The sequence below is a fragment of the Drosophila albomicans genome, chromosome X (genome assembly GCF_009650485.2).
Source record: "Drosophila albomicans strain 15112-1751.03 chromosome X, ASM965048v2, whole genome shotgun sequence".
NCBI classification, from domain to species: Eukaryota; Metazoa; Arthropoda; class Insecta; order Diptera; family Drosophilidae; genus Drosophila; species Drosophila albomicans.
Window position 1 is genome coordinate 28,594,273 of NC_047627.2, and position 20,108 is coordinate 28,614,380.

The 20,108-nt window shown below is 36.1% G+C and overlaps 2 protein-coding genes across 2 annotated transcripts; one reads left to right on the forward strand and one right to left on the reverse strand.

Annotated features, from left to right (window-relative positions):
• Positions 1-276: 276 nt before the first annotated feature.
• Positions 277-14,399, reverse strand: LOC117571721 (uncharacterized). Its single transcript, XM_034254048.2, has 7 exons — positions 14,264-14,399; positions 5,669-6,144; positions 2,877-3,625; positions 1,390-1,603; positions 784-1,102; positions 507-631; positions 277-448 (listed from the first exon to the last, which is right to left on the reverse strand). The coding sequence occupies exons 2-7, from the start codon at positions 5,949-5,951 to the stop codon at positions 297-299; spliced, it is 1,842 nt and encodes a 613-aa protein (XP_034109939.1). The 5' UTR covers positions 5,952-6,144; positions 14,264-14,399; the 3' UTR covers positions 277-296.
• Positions 14,400-16,126: 1,727 nt separating this feature from the next.
• On the forward strand, positions 16,127-19,363 carry LOC117577871 (uncharacterized). The gene is made up of 9 exons (XM_034262828.2): positions 16,127-16,420; positions 16,475-16,579; positions 16,644-16,787; positions 17,593-17,704; positions 17,758-17,891; positions 17,953-18,093; positions 18,147-18,308; positions 18,367-18,807; positions 18,916-19,363. The coding sequence occupies exons 1-9, from the start codon at positions 16,220-16,222 to the stop codon at positions 19,297-19,299; spliced, it is 1,824 nt and encodes a 607-aa protein (XP_034118719.1). The 5' UTR covers positions 16,127-16,219; the 3' UTR covers positions 19,300-19,363.
• Positions 19,364-20,108: the final 745 nt, after the last annotated feature.

Sequence of the window (20,108 nt, forward strand, 5' to 3'; positions counted from 1 at the left end):
ATTTGCGACTTGACTCAAGGACTTTATTATAGGAATTCAAAATGTGAATGGAAGTCGTGTAAATTGATATAGAAAATCCCTATGTATATATGTATGTATATATGTTTCTTCACTTTATGATGTTTTCTTCATTTTTGTTTTTTTCATTTTTTTTCTTGTTCTTGAATACGATGTATATACGAATATCAGATGCTGCTTTGGACAATGTCGAATGCGTTTGACAAAATTGTATTAGAATGTTTTATGTTTTATGTTTTATGGCAATTATGTTTTTGGTTTTTTGGCAATTCCTTATCTCAAGCACTCAATATTTTGATTGAATGAAATTGCGAAGAATGATTTTTGAGCATGTAGAAGCAAATCACAATGATGAAAAGACTCCAGGATAATAGCAAACAGCTGCCAGATTTACGAGCTAAATTATGTTGCACTGCAGCCGGTAATTCCCCTGAAAAAAAGAAGAAAGATTTTAATTGAAAGATAAGCCATATGTCGGGTATTATTACCAGTAAGAACTTGGACTTGAACAATGACGGTAAAAAGTCTGCCGAGTGAACATGAATAGTTGCCGCTGTCTGAGAGTTTGGCTTCTGGTATGGAAATGCGGCTAGTCAGCCATTTATCGGATACGCTATAAGGATAAAGAAGATTTCGATAAGATATAGTTAGAAGAAAGTAACAGCTAAAACTAGTAGAAATTTAGTGAAGCTGAGTTTTATATTACAATAGTTTCACACACTTTGAAATTCTCAAAAAAAAAAAAAAATTTAAAAAATACTTTACCTAGATCGTCTATTGGTCAGTGCTTGAAGTGGCTCCTCGTCCTTGGCCCAGGTAATAAAATTAGTAAAGTATTTCTCCAGCTCTTGGCTGGTGAAAGTCGTATGCGTTTGGTTGGCATCGCTGATCAAATTCAAATTGAGATTCAGCTCGTTGCCCGTATCGTTCAGTTTGCCCGATTCGGTTGATTTGAAGATATTGTTGCGTTCCTTTTGAAAGAAATTTCGAGAGATTTGGCACTGCAGATCGACGGTGCTGCCCGATTTATAATACCGATCACCGACGCCTCGTTCATGTTCATCAATAATGCGTAAAGGTGGCTCTAAAAAAAGTATATGTTAAGTTTAACAGGCAGTTTAACTTGTGGTTAAATAATGACATTTTAGACTTAATATAATTCTAGAGTTGATATCACAATAATATTTTATTGTCGTCTGAAGAACTCTAGATATCATATTAATCAAAAGGCTGAACTTCAGATTCAAAAGTACTTAATTTGTAGGCTTTGCATTGGAAACCTTTGATGTAAAGTAAGATTTTTCTTTCTTGGAAATAAATAACAAATTTGCTTGTGAACCTTGTTAACCTTAAGTGGATGGAAAAACTTACCCAATATGGTGAGGTTAGTGGTAAAGACCCGCGGCGGATGCGTTGAAACCTGACACATATAGATGCCAGCATCTTCCCGCTGGGTGGGATTGATGAGCAAACGCCAATTGTTTGGATATTGGAATTTGACACGAATGCGCGGATCTCCACTGTACGTCACATTGCCAACGGTGAGCAGGGAGACCTTCTCGGTGGTCCTTCTAACCCACATGACCTGCAAAGAGTGGGAGATTTAATCAAACTCTGCTGACTTCTTCAAAAAATGTGCTTTCTAAAGAGAATTTTGAAATATGAAAACACATTTCCTTTACTAATAATTTGTATTACTTTGAACTTTAGAAAAAAGTATATATATACTTTTAGAACTTTAATTTTGAAATACGAAAAGAAATTTCCTTTCTTAATCCTTTGTTTAACTTTTAACTTTAGAAAAAAGTATATAAAGTATTCTTCAAGAATTTCAATTTTGAAAAACGAAAAGAAATTTCCTTTATTAATCCTTTATTTAACTTTAGAAAAATGTATATAAAGTATACGTCTAGAATTTCAAATTCGTATATTCAAATTCAAAGTATATAAAGTATACTTTTTGAATTTCAATTTTGAAATACGAAAAAAAATGTATAATTTATTTCATTTTGAGCTATAGTAAAAAAGAAAACCTAATATACATGCGATAGCGGTGATATTTGGTACATATAATTATAACTATATTATTTATGATTCCTGAAAATTTGATAGGGATCAGATATTAATTGTAGAAGTTATTCAAGAAATTCTTTTGTACTTATTAATTGCACCTTGGGCTGACAATTTGGTATGTTTTATTACACTTTTGGTGACAATCTGATATATTTTGTAATCTATGGTATATTTTGTCTGTATTATGATATAGCCAAAAATGGTATTTGGTATATTTTGGATTTTTTTTGGATATAAATATATACGTATGCAACATAGCTTTCGGTTTTTTGAGTGTAGTATAATAGAGTGTTAGGTATATTTTAGTATTTTATGCTATATTCAGTATATTTTCCGAATAATACCGCACTGATTTGGGTAGCGGGTATCTTACAGTCGAGCATACTCTTCTAATGTAGCTTTCTTGTTTACTTTATACAAGTTTTTTTTTTTGAAGTAGAAATTTTATGTTTTGCCTTATTTTTTTATTCTAACTCTTTTTTCTATTTTTTTTGTTTTAAAGGTGAAGCGTCTAAAAAACATATATCTTGAAATACGGTGAGTCAAAGTATCTTTATATAGTATGTATGTATGTATGTATGTATATTTTATAGGGATTCAGCTTTTCAATTTAGAACATTTTATTTTTTTATTCATATTTTTATAATTTATTGAAATAACAATGAGATGTACTTTTTATGGATATTTTGTTGTTCTACGAATATTATTATTATTTTATGAAAATAACCTTAGGCTATATATGAATATAGTATGAATATAGAATGTTAGAATGTTGGGGAACTCACAGTTTTGTCCTTCAACATGCCGACGCGACAATTGAGCACGGCTTCGGTGAAGAGATGCACGGCGGCGACCAGCGTCTTGCCGGGATCAATTTGGGTGGAGGGCTCCTCGAAGAAGGGACCGTAGTGGTTCTCATGATGATACTTGCTGCGAAATGTCCGCGAACGTTCCGCATCGGGGGCGCCTCCAAATGTCCAATGATTGCGTGACTTTGTTGAATCGTTTGGTTGCTTTGCTGTGCTCCGAGCACTTTTCGTCGTTGTCGACGACGATGATGAGGATGAGGATGAAGATGATGAGGATGATGATGATGTTGATGATGACGATGCTGTCGCTAATCCCAATGTGACCAATGAATCAATTGCACTTGAACTTTTAATTGTTGTGCTATGATGATGATGATTATTGTTGTTATTGTTGCTATTGATAATTCCAATTGTTTGGTCTCTCATCGATGGTTGTTCCGATGTCAGTGCAACTTGTGCCGTTGTTCTGCCTGCTGTTGTGCTTCCTGCTCCTATTGTTGTTGTTGTTGTTGTTATAGTTGTTGTTGTTGTTGTGGTTGCATCTGGCATCTGGCCAACGTCCGGAATTGTGGCTAACGTGTCCACAGGAATGAATGTTATTGTTTTTGTCGTATTATGCTCATCAAAATAGAAATTATTCTCCGTATTGTTGTGATTATTGCTCCGACTATGTTCGATGGCCACAGACGTTGATGTTCCAGCTGCTGCTGTCGTCTCTGATGTGCCTAAAGGAAGTTCAGTTCAATTCAGTTCAAACTTGGTTTGTTTACCCGCCCAACCTAAAACGATTTGAATTTCCTCTTTTCTATTTTTATACCCGCTACCCATAGGGTAGAAGGGTATTATAATTTTGTGACGACAGAAAATGTATGTAGCAGGCAGATGGAAACATCTCCAACTCTATAGAGTATACTTTTGATCAGCGTAAACAGCCGAGACGATCCAGCCATGTCCGTCTGTCCGTCCGTCCGTCCGTATGAACACTTAGATCTCAGAGACTATAAGAGATAGAGCTTTAATTTTTTTTCGACAGTATTTGTTATGTTTGCACGCAGATCAAGTTTGTTTCAAATTTTTGCCACGCCCACTTCCGCCCCCGCAAATCAATAAAATTCGAATAACAAGCGTAATTGTAAAGCTAGAATTGCGAATTTTGGTATATATAATAATAAGTATAGTATTTATGATTCCTGAAAATTTGGTTCCGATCAGATAAAAATTGTCGAAGTTATTAAAGAAATACTTTTGTATGGGCAAAAGCGCCTACTTACTAGGGGTCCGACAATCTGGTATATTGTGCCGTCTATGGTATATTTTGAATGGTGTACTATATTGATATACCAAACATACCATTTGGTATATTTTTAGTATTTTTTAGTATTTTCGGTATATTGAAAATGATACCGCAATATTTTGCCTTTATTAAAAATGGGTAGCGGGTATCTCACAGTCGAGCACACTCGACTGTAGCTTTCTTACTTGTTTTGCACTATATTTGGTATATTTTGAGAATTATATCACAAAATATATTTGCTTTTATTCAAAATGGGTAGCGGGTATCTCACAGTCGAGTACACTCGACTGTAGCTTTCTTACTTGTTTTTAGTTTACTTTTCACATTCTGCTCTCGGACTAATTGAAACATCAAAGGTACAGCATTAAGTGGGAAAATTCCGAAAAGTTTCCATCATCAAAAATCGAACTATTTCTGTATTAATTCTTGAGTGACATGCGAACAAGTTGTGTGTGGCAAACAAAAATGTGCTAGACTAAACGTTGACAGCTAAGCAACGAAAGAAACAAGTAAGAAAGCTACAGTCGAGTGTACTCGACTGTGAGATACCCGCTACCCATTTTGAATAAAAGCAATATATTTTGCGGTATATTTCTCAAAATATACCAAATATACTACAAAAATACTAAAAAATATACCAAATGGTATATGTGGTATATCGATATAGTACCGCATTCAAAATATACCATAAACGGCACAATGTGCCAGATTGTCGGCCAAAGCAACTCAGACCCCTAGTAAGTAGGCGTTTTTGCCCATACAAAAGAATTTCTTTAATAACTTCAACAATTTTTATCTGATCGCAACCAAATGTTCAGGAATCATAACTACTGTAGTAATTATTGTATATACCAAAATTCGGAACTCTAGCTTTAAAATTACGCTTGTTATTCGATTTTTTTGATTTGCGGGGGCGGAAGTGGGCGTGGCAAAAATTTGAAACAAACTTGATCTGCGTGCAAACATAACAAATGCTGTCGAAAAAAAATTATAGCTCTATCTCTTATAGTCTCTGAGATCTAGGTGTTCATACGGACAGACGGACAGACGGACGGACGGACAGACGGACATGGCTATATCGTCTCGGCTGTTGACGCTGATCAAGAATATATATACTTTATAGGGTCGGAGATGCCTCCTTCAACCTGTTACATACATTTCCTGCCGGCACAAAGTTATAATACCCTTCTACCCTATGGGTAGCGGGTATAAAAACTATTGGCAGGCTTTTTGTCTTTTGAATATTTCTGTGCTTGAAGTTTATTACACTTCCTCGAATATTCTATATAAATGAACTTTAATAATTTTTGGTGAAGTGTGGCGTAAACTTCAAGAGAATCGCTCAATAAATTGCAAAGTTATGCGAGAAATGTGGGGGGAAAGTTATGCAAGAAATAAATTGAGATTGCTGTTTGCTAATTAGATGCTGGCCGCTGGCGCCATCTAGTGTTAGGCGGTGGTACACAACACTTACCCAAAGCCAAACGTTGTCCAATCACAGCGACAACCGCAAGCAATCGAATCAGATTGAGACCTTGACGATGACTTTCTCTCTCTCTCAGTCTCCGTCTCCTCAATTCAGTGAATCGAAGTTCGTTTCGATGTTGATGCTGCCTTCTTGTTGTTGTTGTTGCTGTTGTTGTTGTCGTTGTTGTTGTTGTCTCTGGATGATGGCGGTGGGAGAGCTGTGAGAGCTGCGTTTGGGCCGCGATTGATGCTGATGCTAATGATGCGCTATTAACTCTTGAACGCCTCATCCTTTGCACGGGATGACGTGACTTTGATATTCTGGTCTGGTATGGTAATCCGAAACCTTCATTGTATTTCAAACAAATGAACTGCCTTCGCCTCTTTTCTCCCTCCTCCTCCCGGGCAGCGTTTTGCAATTGATCGGCTTTGCTGGCTTTTTTTTTGTCCTCCCTTTTTGTGGGTTTGGTTTTGTCTACGTAACTGCAATTAGAGAAAGAAGAGTTGACATGACTTGATATCAATTGCAACTGGTTGCACATAAATGGCATTTGATTACATTCGCAGATTGCGATTTTCATGGCAGGTATTCGCTGAAATTCTATTTAAGGGACTTTCAGGATTCGATGGGTTATTTGTTCAAATTCTTTTAAATGACTTTCGGGATTCGCCCAAAATTCTTTTAAGAGACCTTCAGACTTCGATAGGTTATTTGCTTAAATTCTATTAAACTACTTTATGATTCGATGGGTTATTCGCATAAATTATTTTAAATGACTTTCGGGATTCGATGGGTTATTCGCCCAACATTCTTTTAAGAGACCTTCAGACTTCGATGGGTTATTTGCTTAAATTCTATTAAAGTACTTTGTGATTCACTTAAATTCTTTTAAATGACTTTCGAACTTAAATGGATTATTCGCTTAAATTCCTTTAAAGGGCCTTCAGACTTCGATTGGGTATTTCATTAAATTCTTGTTATTCACTTACATTAATTTAAAGGATTTACGGATTTTTATGGCTTTGAAAAAATTTAATGCTTTGACTTGAATTTTTAAGTTGCTAAACTCACATTCTTTTTTTTTTTTTAAATATTAGTGACTGATTGATTGAAAAGAATCAATCATATATAAAAGTTTCCGCCCTGACACACAGATGGCGTCCCGAGAATGAAATCCCTATGATTTTTGGTTAATCCCAACCTTTAAAAGACATCGAATGATGAGGTGATCGGTAAAATTGAGGCGTATTTTAAAGCACAGGGCAAATAGTACTACAAAAATGGTATCAACAAGTGAGTGGAATAATGTTTAATTGAGAAAACAACTTTTTTTTTTTTTTAAATAAAAGTGTTTTACTAAGGTAAAACAATTGGCCTTTTATTTATGATAAATTATTTCAAATAATGAGTCTAATTTTAAAAGAAAGGAATGTGAATTTAAGTGCGGAAGAGTTTTAATACTCTTTTATATACTTAAAATGTATAAGTTTTTATTTAGTTTACAATATTTTGTTTTGTGCTTTTCATATTTAAAAATTTTCAAACTTTCATCAGCAAAAAGTCATCGATATAGACTCATTATTCTTTCTAAAAACTCCTATGGACATATATTTCAAAGCATCCCACATTTTGTTTTCTCTATATCAATCTTCTTTTTACCCTTAAACATTCTTCTTCTTCTCTCTCTTTTATTTAGTTTACAATATTTTTTTTTGGGTTTTTTATATTTAAAATTTTTTAAAATTTCATCAGCAAAAGTCGAACACATTATTCTTTCTAAAAACTCCTATGGACATATCATATATTTCAAAGCATCCCACATTTTGTTTTCTCTATATTAATCTTCTTTTTACCCTTAAAAATTCTTCTTCTTCTCTTCCGATTAAACAATTCCTTTTTTTAGAGCTTTGATCTCAGTATTTGTGTATTTTCTTTGATTTCCTTTAGCTTTTAGTATCTCATTACTGTGTAGAGCTGTGCTGCACTTAAGTACATCGAATAGTTAATGTTGTAAGTTGTGCAGTATTAATTGAGTTTTGGGGTTGGGTCCGGTTGAGCTGAGTTGAGTTGAGTTGAGTCCGGCCATTTCACCTGAAAAGCGTAAGGCTCTTTATCATAGTAGTTGTCTGCTTGACTCTGGGGAATTGAGAATTGCGAATTGCGAATTGGGTCACAGGAATTAACACAACTTGACTGACACTTGACGACTTCAAAGAATGATGGACGAAGTTGGAAGATGGAAACCGGACATTGTCAATAGTAACTAGATGCTGAGCTGCAAATCGAGGGGACAAAGTTGAAAATGGATAAAAGGAGTGAAGTGGAAAGGAGAGGAAAGGGGACTAAAGGGGGAAGGAGGGCAGGATAGAACTACGACTACACCGATAAGTTATCAAGAAAGTCCATTTAAAAGCGAGTTTTTATTGGCGTAATACAGCTGAAATAAAAGAAATTAAAGTTGATTCCTACGGCGATAGCTTAGCCTTAGCCTTTTGCTAACTTTGTCTTCCATCTCCCATCTTCCATCTCCCATCTCCCGTCTCCATCTTCATCGCGCTTTCGCTGTCTCGCTGAGCCACAGTTTCATCTTTGACTTGAGCTTTGTCTTCATCTCCATCTTTGTCTTTGTCCATCATAGTTTATGTGCGGCTGGGCTGCCCTTTCCCCCCTTCTCCCCCTCCCCCACTCTCCACGCGCTCTCTCACACTTGCTCAATGTTCTCTTGCTTATTACATTTTTGCCTCTCTCGCTCTTTTTCGCTCTGCTGCTTCCCTTCGAATTCCACTTTGCCATTGACTTTGCTGCGTTTGCTCTCTATGTGTGTGTGTGTGCGTGTGTGTGTGTGGTGAGTAGGTGGGGTGGTGGGTTTGGCTTTGGCTTTCGGTTTGGGTTTTTGTCGTGGTGGGCGTTGCTGTTTGCCCTTGGCTCACGACATAATCACCGTAATAAATATTGTATTAGTGAAGTTGTTGTTGTTGTTGTTGTTGCTGTTGTTGTTCTTGTTATTGTTGCTGTTGTTTTTATTCGCTCGCTTCATTGTTGTTGTTGTCACTTTTCGTGTTGTTGTTTTTGTTTCTTCAGCTTCCACTCATCTGATGCCCTTTTTGTTATTTTTTTCCGTTATTTTTTTTTTTTTTGTTGGTTTCTGTGTCGTTTGCGTTGTTTCATTTTGGTTTTGATTTCTGTCAAAGTTTTCTCTGCTGCTGTTGTGTGTGTGCGTGTGTGTGTGTGTACAGTACGCATCCCTTTTTCTTGCCTGCTTGTTGACATTTGATTTTTTTTTGCCAAATCACACAAAATGATGAACTACAACAAATATAACAACAAGGAAGAGGAAGAGTAAGATAGAGGAGTAGGATGAAAAGGCAGCTGAATTTAAAAGGCAACAACTATTTGCTTTAGAGAGAGAGAGACAACACGATAACAATGTGAACAACACACGACAGACAGACAGGCGGAAGGAAGGAAGGCTTAAAGCTTTTTGCGTATTCTAATTGCACTTAAAGGACAACAGCCAGGATTTTCTCATAACCCATACACTTACACACACACATACACAGCGTCGCACTCACAGCGGCAATAAAAGTCAAATGAGCTTCATGGCGGCTTCTCTACTCTACTATATAGCAAAAATTTTCATTTTATGAAATTCTCTCGCTCGCAGTCATCATCATAACCATCCCCCCATCCCCCCCATCCCTATCATCATCATCATCAGCATTCGCGTGGTCATCATGATGTTGGCCTTTAAAGGAATAAACAGCAACAACAACAACAGCGGAACATTAGCAACTGACTCCCAGCTGCAGACTGTGTCACGTCTTTTGCGGCGCTTTCTTTTATTTACCCAGTTTAGCATTCCCCTTTCCATTAACATCATCATCAGCATCGTCATTATCATCAGGTATTCGCTTGTTGTTCTTCATATTCTACCACAGCTGCTTCTTCTTCTTGCTTGTTCTTCTTCTTGTTCTCTTGTTCTTGTTGTTTCGTTGTGTTCTTCTGCTACTTCTACCTGACTTTGACTAACTAGCTCTTAACGCTTAACGCTGCGTCTAACCCCGTGAAATCCCCCCCCCCCCCCTCTTTCCCCTACCCCCTCCCCTGGGGGAGAACGGGCCTGGGTTAGTGCTGCACCTGCTGTGCCCCATTGAGTGCAAAACGTGCTTTGTTTTGTTTTCTACGCATTACGAGTAAGTCTTGTACACATTTTCATCTTTTTTTTTTCCTTCTTTTTTTCTCTTTTTTTTTGGGGCTTTGACCCAACCAAGCAACCCCTGAGTCCCCCACACCCTGTTCCTCCCTCCTGCTGTGTGTGTGTGTGTGTGTGTTTGCGCTCATTACATCAAATTCTTCTACTTTGCGTATGACTCAGAGTTCAGAGTCTCTCTCACAGATTAGAAACTTCTTCAACCGCTTGACATTTTCGGTAGCTTAGCACGGACCTAGGAACAACTTTTTCCGGCTCCCTTCGAGCACTTTTTTGCTGGCTTGTTGTTGTTACCCCCTCCCCTCTCCCTTACTGCTTTTTCTTTGTTTTTTGTTTCAAGCTATGCTCGACTCTCTTCTCTTCTCATATGTAATTGCTTCTCACATACATGCACGCTGTCGTATACTTGATACGTATATCCTCATTCGCATGTAAGTACGATGTACTTATCATGTCTTCGTGTTGGCATTTTCCGGACTCCTCTCTGTCTCTGTGTTTTGTGTAATTCCAGCAATTTTATAATCTCCGTCTTACCTAAATGGATTACAAAGCAACCAAAAAAGAATAGAATAAAGGGGAGAAGCCTTTGCACATTGATCTGTTGTTGACAGCAACTATAATGCTATCGTAATTTAGTTGAATAATTCATTTTATGACATGCTTCTTATAGACTGTGGCACATTATTTCGTTTTTATTATTATTTTTTGCTTGATTTTTATGGAGTTCTCTCTCTCTTTTATTCCCAAATGTGTAATAAAACAGAAAGTTTTTTCCCTATTCGTTGCATTTTCCTAAACTTTGGTAAGGAGATGTTTTTTTTTTTTCTTTTGTATTTCATCACGTATTTTGAAACTCTTTGAAGTGCTAAAATGAAATTTGAAGTCAATTCTCTTCTTTACTATTTGAGTATTGTTCAATCATCGTTATTTATTGATTTTGAAGACACATCGACAAATATTGAAAAAGTAAAGATCTTTAAATTTTCATTTGTTCCATTCTATATGTATTTTAGATCTTTAAATTTTAATTTGTTCCATTCTGTATGTATTTTAGATCTTTAGATTTCATTTGTTCCATTCTATATGTATTTTAGATCTTTAAATTTTCATTTGTTCCATTCTATATGTATTTTAGATCTTTAAATTTTCATTTGTTCCATTCTAAAATACATTTTAGATCTTTAAATTTTCATTTGTTCCATTCTATATGTATTTTAGATCTTTAAATTTCATTTGTTCCATTCTATATGTATTTTAGATCCTTAAATTTTAATTTTTTTCCATTCTATATGTATTTTAGATCTTTAAATTTGCATTTGTTCCATTCTATATGTATTTTAGATCTTTAAATTTTCATTTGTTCCATTCTATATGTATTTTAGATCTTTAAATTTCATTTGTTCCATTCTATATGTATTTTAGATCTTTAAATTTTCATTTGTTCCATTCTATATGTATTTTAGATCTTTAAATTTCATTTGTTCCATTCTATATGTATTTTAGATCTTTAAATTTTCATGTGTTCCATTCTATTTGTATTTTAGAACTTTAAATTTCATTTGTTCCATTCTATATGTATTTTAGATCTTTAAATTTCATTTGTTCCATTCTATATGTATTTTAGATCTTTAAATTTCATTTGTTCCATTCTATATATATTTTAGATCTTTAAATTTCATTTGTTGCATTCTATATGTATTTTAGGTCTTTAAATTTTCATTTGTTCCATTCTATATGTATTTTAGATCTTTAAATTTCATTTGTTCCATTCTATATGTATTTTATTTCTTGTTATCTCATTGCAAAACTTTTGTATTTCACACTTTATTTTACTTAACGTCCAAGATTCTTTTTTATCCTTAAACTTCAGGTTCATTGGGGAAACTTCTCTCATTTTCACTCCCACAACGAGGTCAATGATAGAAGTCGCAAGTAGTTTAATACAGGTAATGCAACTAGTCGAGTTTGGTGGACGCATCGCAAAATGAAATAGTTTTTTTTTTTCATGTTGTAGTTGTGGATGAGTCAAGGTAAAAACGTTTGTTCAAAAAGTTAAAACAAATTAAAGTTTGTGAAAGCTATTTAATTCTATTGGGGAACACGAACAATTCACCAAAGAATGTTCAAAAAATAAATAGACAGAGATAGACAAATAGAAAGTGAAAGAGAAAGATAAAGCGAAGCCAAAACAAATGATAAAAAACCCACGCAGAAAACTGAGAAACTTTGGATGCGTTTATCCCCACACAATTTCTATGAATGCGAACGCGATTTTCTTTGGCTTGTCTCAATTGATGATGACTTCAATTGGCTTAATAGCAAAACCCAAATGTTATTAACTTAACACACACACACACACACACACAAAAAACCCGATTTAATCGTTAAACTTAATGAGCCTCTGTTTGTCAAGGAACAAGGAGGAATTCAAGTAATTCGATTGGAAAGGATGAAGAAGAGGACGAAGCGATTAAATGAGCCATAGCGTTATTCATTTTATAATTGGATTAATATGCTTAGCTTAAAGACAGCATTTGACATGCAATTTAACTTGTGGCTCCATTCAAATCGATTCGATTCGATTCGATTGGGTCAGCTGAGAAAAACTGCGGAAAACTGCGGAAAACTTTGCCAAAGTTCAAGACCGTTCAAGCATTTTGAAATGTTTTCCCATAAAGTTGAGGCGGACAACGTTTAACAAATCCTTTTCAACTACTTTTGGTATTGCTAATAAGAATTCAAGTTGAAATTAACTTATTTTTCTCATTGGTGAATCAATTAATATTTTATTGTTTTTAACTAATATTTAGAAGTATCTCATCTTTAAGGTTCAGCTACTGCAATTTTAACATTCACATTTGTGTGTTAAATCGTTTAAATTGACAGTTTAATGATCAAAAGACTAAGTTCTAAAATCAAGAACGTTCGTCTAAATAATTTTATTCTTCAAATAAGACCACTTGAAGAACAAATTCTTAAAACTAAGTCTAAGAAATGACAAATTCTAGATTTCGGCTACAAAATTCTGCAGTCCGTCGAAAGTCCTTAAAGTTTTTTTTTTTTTTATTAAAATTTGAGTGTTTTCGTTTATAGTTATAGTTTACAGTTAGTCGAACATTCTCAATATAAATATTTCTTTATTGAAGTAAATTACCAAATGGTAAAGTAATAAATAAATCTTAAAAAAAACAAACAATCAAATATAGTAAAATAATTTTTTGATCTTATAATACGATTTTTGGTCTTAAAACTATAAGATTTTTACACTTTTTTTGAATTAGAACTTGTGTGTTATATTAAAAATTCTTGAAATGTCTTTGTAACATTTAAATTTTCATATTTTTAAAGTATTTTCTAGACCAAAATTCATAGTAATCTTGATTTTCGAACCTTTTTGTTTTCTTTGCTTGCTTAGTTTTAATTAATAGTTCTCCCCAACTGGAATTTTATTATTTTATAATAAGATTTTTGGTCTTAAAACTATACACTTCTTTTTAATAAGAACTTGTTTCTTATTTTAAATGTTCTTTAACTTAAACCTTAAGATTTTCATATTCTTAAAGCACTTTGTGGACCAAAATTCTCAGTATCTAAAACAAAATCGTGATTGTCGAACCTTTCTGTGTTCTGTGTAGTCAATAAATTTGATTAGGCTTAATTAATAGTTGTCCTCAACTGCAAATGAAGTTGATGAACCGCAGTTTAACTTGTGGTTAAGATTCGCAAGCTGCATTTAATCACCAGTTAAGTAATTGCAAGTTCACAGCGTTGCCAACTAGGCGTAATTAAGTGCAGTTGGCAACACTGCGAACGCTCTCTATTAATGACCGTGGCGTGTAGTTTTAGAAAATAGCGGGGCTGCCAACTTGTCGATTGCGATTGCGATTGGGATAACGCAGTTCAGCCTCAGCCTCGGCTTCAGTTAATTTCACACTTAATTGAACCCACCAACCTTGACGTCAACATGGGAAAATTTTGCGAAAAAAAAATGAGAAAATATAATGCGAAGGGTGGGGAAGGGAAGGGAGGGGAGGGGAAAGCCCACTTGATTTATAGATTGTGGAAGCGATGGATTTATGTGCGATTTGCCATAAATTGCATTTGCCGTTGGACGGAGGCGAATCTGCATAAATATTGCAGGTGATCCAAACAGGTTAAATATCCGGAAAAAAACACTGAAGAAAAGCAAAAAAAAAAAAAAAAGAAGCGTAAAGGAAATGTGCGAGTAACGAAAAGCGGAAAGCGGAGCGGAAAAGGAAGCAGCAAGGATGCCAGCAAGTGGATCAACTGCACAATTGCACACAAACTGTGCAATTGTTTTCTCTCTCTTCTTCTTTTATTTTTGTAATTTTTTGATGCACATATAGTTTTTGATTTAATTGCAAACTCACCTCAAATCTCTCTCTCTTTCTTTCTCTCTGTCTGTTGTCTAGCTTAAATTGAGCGTGTTGCGAACATATTCCGATAATGCGATTAGTTTGCTTTTGTTAGTTTCGATTTATGGTTTTTAATCCTCATTCTGCTTCTGCTTCTGCTTCTGCTTCTCTGGCAGCATTATTTATTCTTATTCACACTTGTTTGCTTGCAAAAAAGTGAACAACAAACACACTTTCAAAAAATGAATGCAAAAAAATATAGTTTCAACTTTATTTAGCCGCAGTTTTATTTCGAGTAGAGCATTTGTTTGTTTTACCTTTGTGGCAACACACACTGCAATAAAAATATAATAAATAAAAAACACTGAAACACTCTTTTAAGTTTCAACTACAAAATCAAAGCACAAACAATACAAAAAAAAAAAATGTGAAACGCGAACGCACGCTGAAGAAAGACGACAATCGAAAGCGAGTTGTGTGTGTGTTTTTATTTTTGCGAGCGGCCAGAGCGTGGGCATCGCATATCCTTGAAAACGAAAACCGTAATGAACTGTCGCTGGCGAAATTACAGCGACATTGCTAAGCATCCAAATGAACAGCTCAACTCAACTCAGCTTGGCCACCCTTCGAGTGAAAACGATGAGCGCTCTCTCTCTTGGTGAGCGCTCTCTTTTCAATCTTCACGCTCTTTCACTCAACACACGCGCTGCACACTCAACACACAGCTGAGAAACTCACCCCTGTTGACTGTCCCAAAAGCTCGCCTCGCACTTTTGTGCAGCGCTAACGGGGTAAATTGAGCGCATGGTGAGTTACTGAGTTAGAGAGAGAGAGAGCAAGCGAGCGTGGTGAATTTGACATTGTCAAAGGCAAAGGGGCAAACTGTTGAGTGGTCAGACTAAGTGCTATGCTATGTAGCATACGACTTTGGCTTGATTGAAATGATTACCTTGCCTTGATTACATTGTTATTCCAGGTCGTGTCTTGTCTCTCTCTCTCTCTCTCTCTGTCTGTCTCTCTGTCGTGTAGATTCTTTTCATGCCACTTTAGCTCTTGCTACGCATGCTACCATCTGTGGCAGCTTTAATCACTCGCTGTCTGAATTTTGGGAAGACTTAAGCTGCCTGATGAATTCTTTTTAGTTCCGAGCATTTAGTCATTGATTTGGAAATATTGAAGCAGTTAGTTATACTACACTTAAGTATGACACCACACAAGCAGAATGAATAATTAAAAACTTTGGTACTTTAGTTTTAAAAGTTCTGCTTTATTGCTTCCATTCACTGACACTGATCAAAACTCGGTTCTTTCTCGGGTTTTTTTTTCTCAATTCATTTCAAATTTTACATTTATTCCTTGCAAAAACCCATAAGAAAAAAAACTCGGTAGAAAACTACGTTCGTGAGCTGTGCGAAAATATCGAGCACACATTTTCGATATTTTGTTTCAGACACGCGATAATTTATCGAGGTGAATTGAAACTGTGCTCACCACAGCAAAAATGTACAAAATACAATTGCGTGTAAAGCGATATTGATTTTTAAAAATCATTCTGTTTCAATTTTTTTGGATGATCTTGATCGTTCACTTCTTGATAATTTGGTGGTAAAAGTTTGTTTAAAGAGCTGTTATACTAAAAAATTTACCGTTGCCCATTTTTTTGTTGGTTCATTTGTGGCTTTGAAAACGCCAAAGTGAAACTTGATCAAACTCGATACTGAGAAATGCTCGTGGAATCGATTTTCCTAACTTTAAAGTCGATATTAGTTTCGATATATCATTGATCGATATTTATATATTGAATACATATCAATGTGGCTTTTTCCAATCAGAAATTGAATTCTTCCTTCAACTTCAACTTAGTAGGCAGCACTCACAACTTTATATGAAATCAGTCGGACAAGCTTACGAAAACTCTTTACACCTAACACTATAAAATACACTAGAATTTGTTCTCCCTTGTTGTAGACAATGTCGAAGCGCAACAAGGAGGGCGATGAATTGCTGCGCAGGAAGCATGCAAGGATGCGTTTCAAGAAACTCATTCGCATTGCATTGGCCAACACTTTGTGGATCACCGAGGTCGACGATGGCGGCTTCACATTGAATGTGCGCAAAAATGTTGCAATGATGGTGCGCAAGAAGCACAAGACTGGCATACTCACCATGGCAGTAAGTATTCACCACTCATCAGATCACCCAGATTAACGTTAGCGTGATCGATAGCAAAAAGGACTCTTGGCCACAGCGCATCACAAACGTACCATCGAGGAGCGAAAGAAACTCTGTCTTATCGTTGCGGGTCTCGGCAGCTTTGCTCAAGTGCCACCGGTACGATTCTTAACTATATAGTATAATAGATCGATCCGATATGAACTTTTTGCTCATTTGTTAGAAAATTCGCGCTCGTCTTGTGCCGCATTTGCGCTTCATGCAGATTGCCGCGGGTCGTGTCCTGATGAAGGAGGGCGATGTGGCCATCTGCGTTTATTTTGTGGTCAGCGGAGATATTGAGATGTCCCGAAAGGTGTGGAACAAGGTGAGTTAAACATAAAAAGAAACAAAATCTGAAAATGGGTATTTCCAAGTCATATCTATTGCTACGATTAGAGTTAAGTTTGTGACTCTACGAAATGTGTGTAATAGGCAGAAGGAGGCATCTGCGAACCCAAAAAGTATGCTATAACATATATCAACGCCAATAGCCGAGACGGTATAGCCATGTCCGTTCGTCCGTCCGTCCGTCTGTCTGTCCGTCCGTAAAAACCCCTAGATCTCAGAGACTAAAAGAGATAGAGATGCAATTCTTTTTGAACAGCACTTGTTATGCTTGCACGCAGATCAGGTTTGTTCCAAATTGTTGCCACGCCCACTTCCGCCCCCGTAAATCCATAAATATCGAATAAAAAGCGTAATATTGAAGCTAGAGTCACGATTTTTGATACATTCAGTAATGAATATAATTTATGATTGATTTTGTTGCGGTCAAATTGTAGTTATAGAAGTTAAAAAATACTTTTACTATACATGGATAAAAAAGACCACTTACTACGGGTCTTAGGTGAATTGGCACATTGGTATATTTTGAATGCAGTACAATATTAATATACCAAATATAACTTTTGGTACATTGCAAGTATTTTTATGGTATATTAATTTGGCATATTTTAAAATATTTTACTTTTATTCACAATGGGTAGCGATTATACCAAATATAGCCGTTGATATACTTTTGGTAGTTTTCGGGTATATTAATTTGGTATACTTTACAAATATTACCGGGTATCTCACAGTCGAGCACACTCGACTGGAGCCTTCTTACTACTTTTTGTGCTGTTCCTTAGGTTACACGAAAAATGGAATCGAAGCCCGAGGTTTTTTGTGGTCCCGGCGATTGGATCGGGGAAGTGGAACTTTTGGAGAAAGGTCTTCGAATGGACACATACACAGCCATAAGTAGAGTTGCAAACAATGATGATAGCAAAATGATATAGATTATTATTTACTAGCTAATTGTGAAATTCTGGTGCTCGACGATGTTAATTTCAAGACCATTTTGATGCCGTATGTGAAGAAAGTTTGGCTGGAGAAAAAGAAAGCAATTGCCTCGCTGAGCTATTTGCGCTTCATGACCGAAGCTCAGGTGATTATTAAAATGAAATGAAATTGAAGAAGGAATGAATGATTAATGAGCATCGTTTCAGGTGGTGAGTGCTTGTAAGTTTGGAATGATACGACAGTATGATCCGATGAGCACAATTTATCCCGAGGAGAAGGACAGCATAAATCATGTGCACTTTGTGCTCAGTGGCGAGTGTGTGCTCCTGCAGTGTTTGCACATGAAGGTAGATCATACTTTAGTATATTCTTAAATTGATTGATAATTGTGTTAACTTAGGTGAACACTGTGAAGGGCGAACTGCAGTATGAGCTGCCCGAGGTGTTGAAGGACGAGAGCGAGAACGATGCGGAAGACGACAAACCGGAACCATTCGATGTCCGAGAAATCTTGCGATCGAGCTCATCGCTCGATGAACTCGGCTACAATAAGAAGAAAGCAGTAGGTCCCATAGGTATTTTGGGTTATGTGTAAAATTCAAAGCTCATTCTCCATGCAGAAACGCAAAGCGGAATTCTCGAAAATCGAAGCACATTGTAAGTTCTTGAATCAGAAACCGAAACCGGTTGAAGAGGAGCCACCAGCGATGCCTCATCGACGTCATTATGCCAAATCGATTGCCAATGCCGAAGTGGCGGATGTGCGCAAATCGAGCTATCGAGTAATCGATCAATTCGAGGACTTCTATGGCGACTTTTCGGAGGATGAATACGATGGATTTCGCATTTCCGGTTCGATGATAAATCGTTATTACTCCTCGAGTCTAGTGAATCAGCTTGCCGAGGGCCGAGAGGCGGCTATCTCATTTATGGGTCACAAGTCGAGCAAATCCAATCAAATGATGTTGGAAGAAGTCGAATCAGAGGAGTCGGAGATATTTACCGCTACGACGCGCTCTGAGACAACAGCGTCAACAAAATCGTTATCGATCAGAGCGTCGGTAAAATGTTCTACTTATCGATTACTTTATTAGTCGATGCAACACTAAATCCAACTTGAACATTGTTAGTCAATTTCATAATTCATTCCTATGCGTTTTTTTTTTTAGAAAGATGACAACTATGCCACACACTTTATCGACATTGGATCCATGTACTTCGGTGGCCTCTGCGGCGTTGGCGAGACGAACGATCATCGCGTTCTCATGGCGCGAACCACAGTCCAATGCTTGCTAATACCCCGCTATTGGTTGATGGAGGACGAACAGAATCCTGGCCACATCTGGCAGCGTATGCGATTTTATTTGGATCGCTGTATTCCCTCGAGAAAGACACTTTTCCGCGATTTCATCAAGTCTCGCAAATGGTCCAATTTCAAGGATGATTGTGTCGAGCCATTTACGCATTCGACCACAAATCCGACCAAAATTGAGGATATACCAATCTTCATTCGTATCGTCAAGTCAAAGGAGTCACCAACCCACGATCATTAAATTGTAATAGATTTTGTAAAATTTGTATTGACTTTCCACCATCATCAATAAATTTGGTTTTAAAACCCAATTTTTTCTTAGCTAAGAATTACTCTACAAAAGTTGGGAAGTTAAAAAAGGACTTGGTTTTGAAACAAATTTTTTCTTAGCTAAGAAATACACTTAATATGTTGGGAAGTTTAAAAGGACATTTTAGTCGATACAATCTAAATACTAAGCTGATTTGTAAACCGCCAAAATGGTTTGAAAACTGTATTAGCAAATATCCTGAAATTTATAGCATTAGCGATGCTTTTTTTAGCAAAGACAATATCCAAAATACACCGGATAGGCTTTTATTGCAAAATGTCCAAAGGACATTCAGGGATTTTAAATATATCCTTAGTTATTATCCATAACTACAGTAAAAAGGATATATAGAAAAAAACCAAAAAAAAATTATATCATTCATTTGGTTTCAGAACCAAAAATATAGTCAATGATGAAAAAGTTGTGCAATTTCAATGAATTTGCTTTTTTGTCGGTTATTTTTAAATTTTAGCTTTTGAATTGGTTTGCAGATAAAGGCAAAATTGAGCCATTGCAGCTGGCAAAATACCAGGCGAACATAAATCAGCAGCAAGCAAAAATATGAAAAAATCACTTACTTGCCCAGTGGCGCCATCTATCGTAAAACATCGCTACTACTGAATATGCGTTACCTTAAAGTATGCAACAAAAATTGCATATTTTTAGTAGTGCACTTGGGCGCCATTTTCAAATTTCTAATTTGCGAGTATTTCTGCTTGCTGCTGATTTATGTTGGCCTG

Bases quoted from the DNA above. Each gene is read 5' to 3' on its own strand.
- LOC117571721 (XM_034254048.2), bottom strand. From the start codon at position 5,951: ATGAGGCGTTCAAGAGTTAATAGCGCATCATTAGCATCAGCATCAATC. The intron at 3,626-5,668 runs GTAAGTGTTGTG...AACTTCCTTTAG, and splicing joins TGGACAACGTTTGGCTTTGG to GCACATCAGAGACGACAGCA. The intron at 1,604-2,876 runs GTGAGTTCCCCA...CACTCTTTGCAG, and splicing joins GCATGTTGAAGGACAAAACT to GTCATGTGGGTTAGAAGGAC.
- LOC117577871 (XM_034262828.2), top strand. From the start codon at position 16,220: ATGTCGAAGCGCAACAAGGAGGGCGATGAATTGCTGCGCAGGAAGCAT. The intron at 16,421-16,474 runs GTAAGTATTCAC...CGTGATCGATAG, and splicing joins CTGGCATACTCACCATGGCA to CAAAAAGGACTCTTGGCCAC. The intron at 16,580-16,643 runs GTACGATTCTTA...CTCATTTGTTAG, and splicing joins GCTTTGCTCAAGTGCCACCG to AAAATTCGCGCTCGTCTTGT.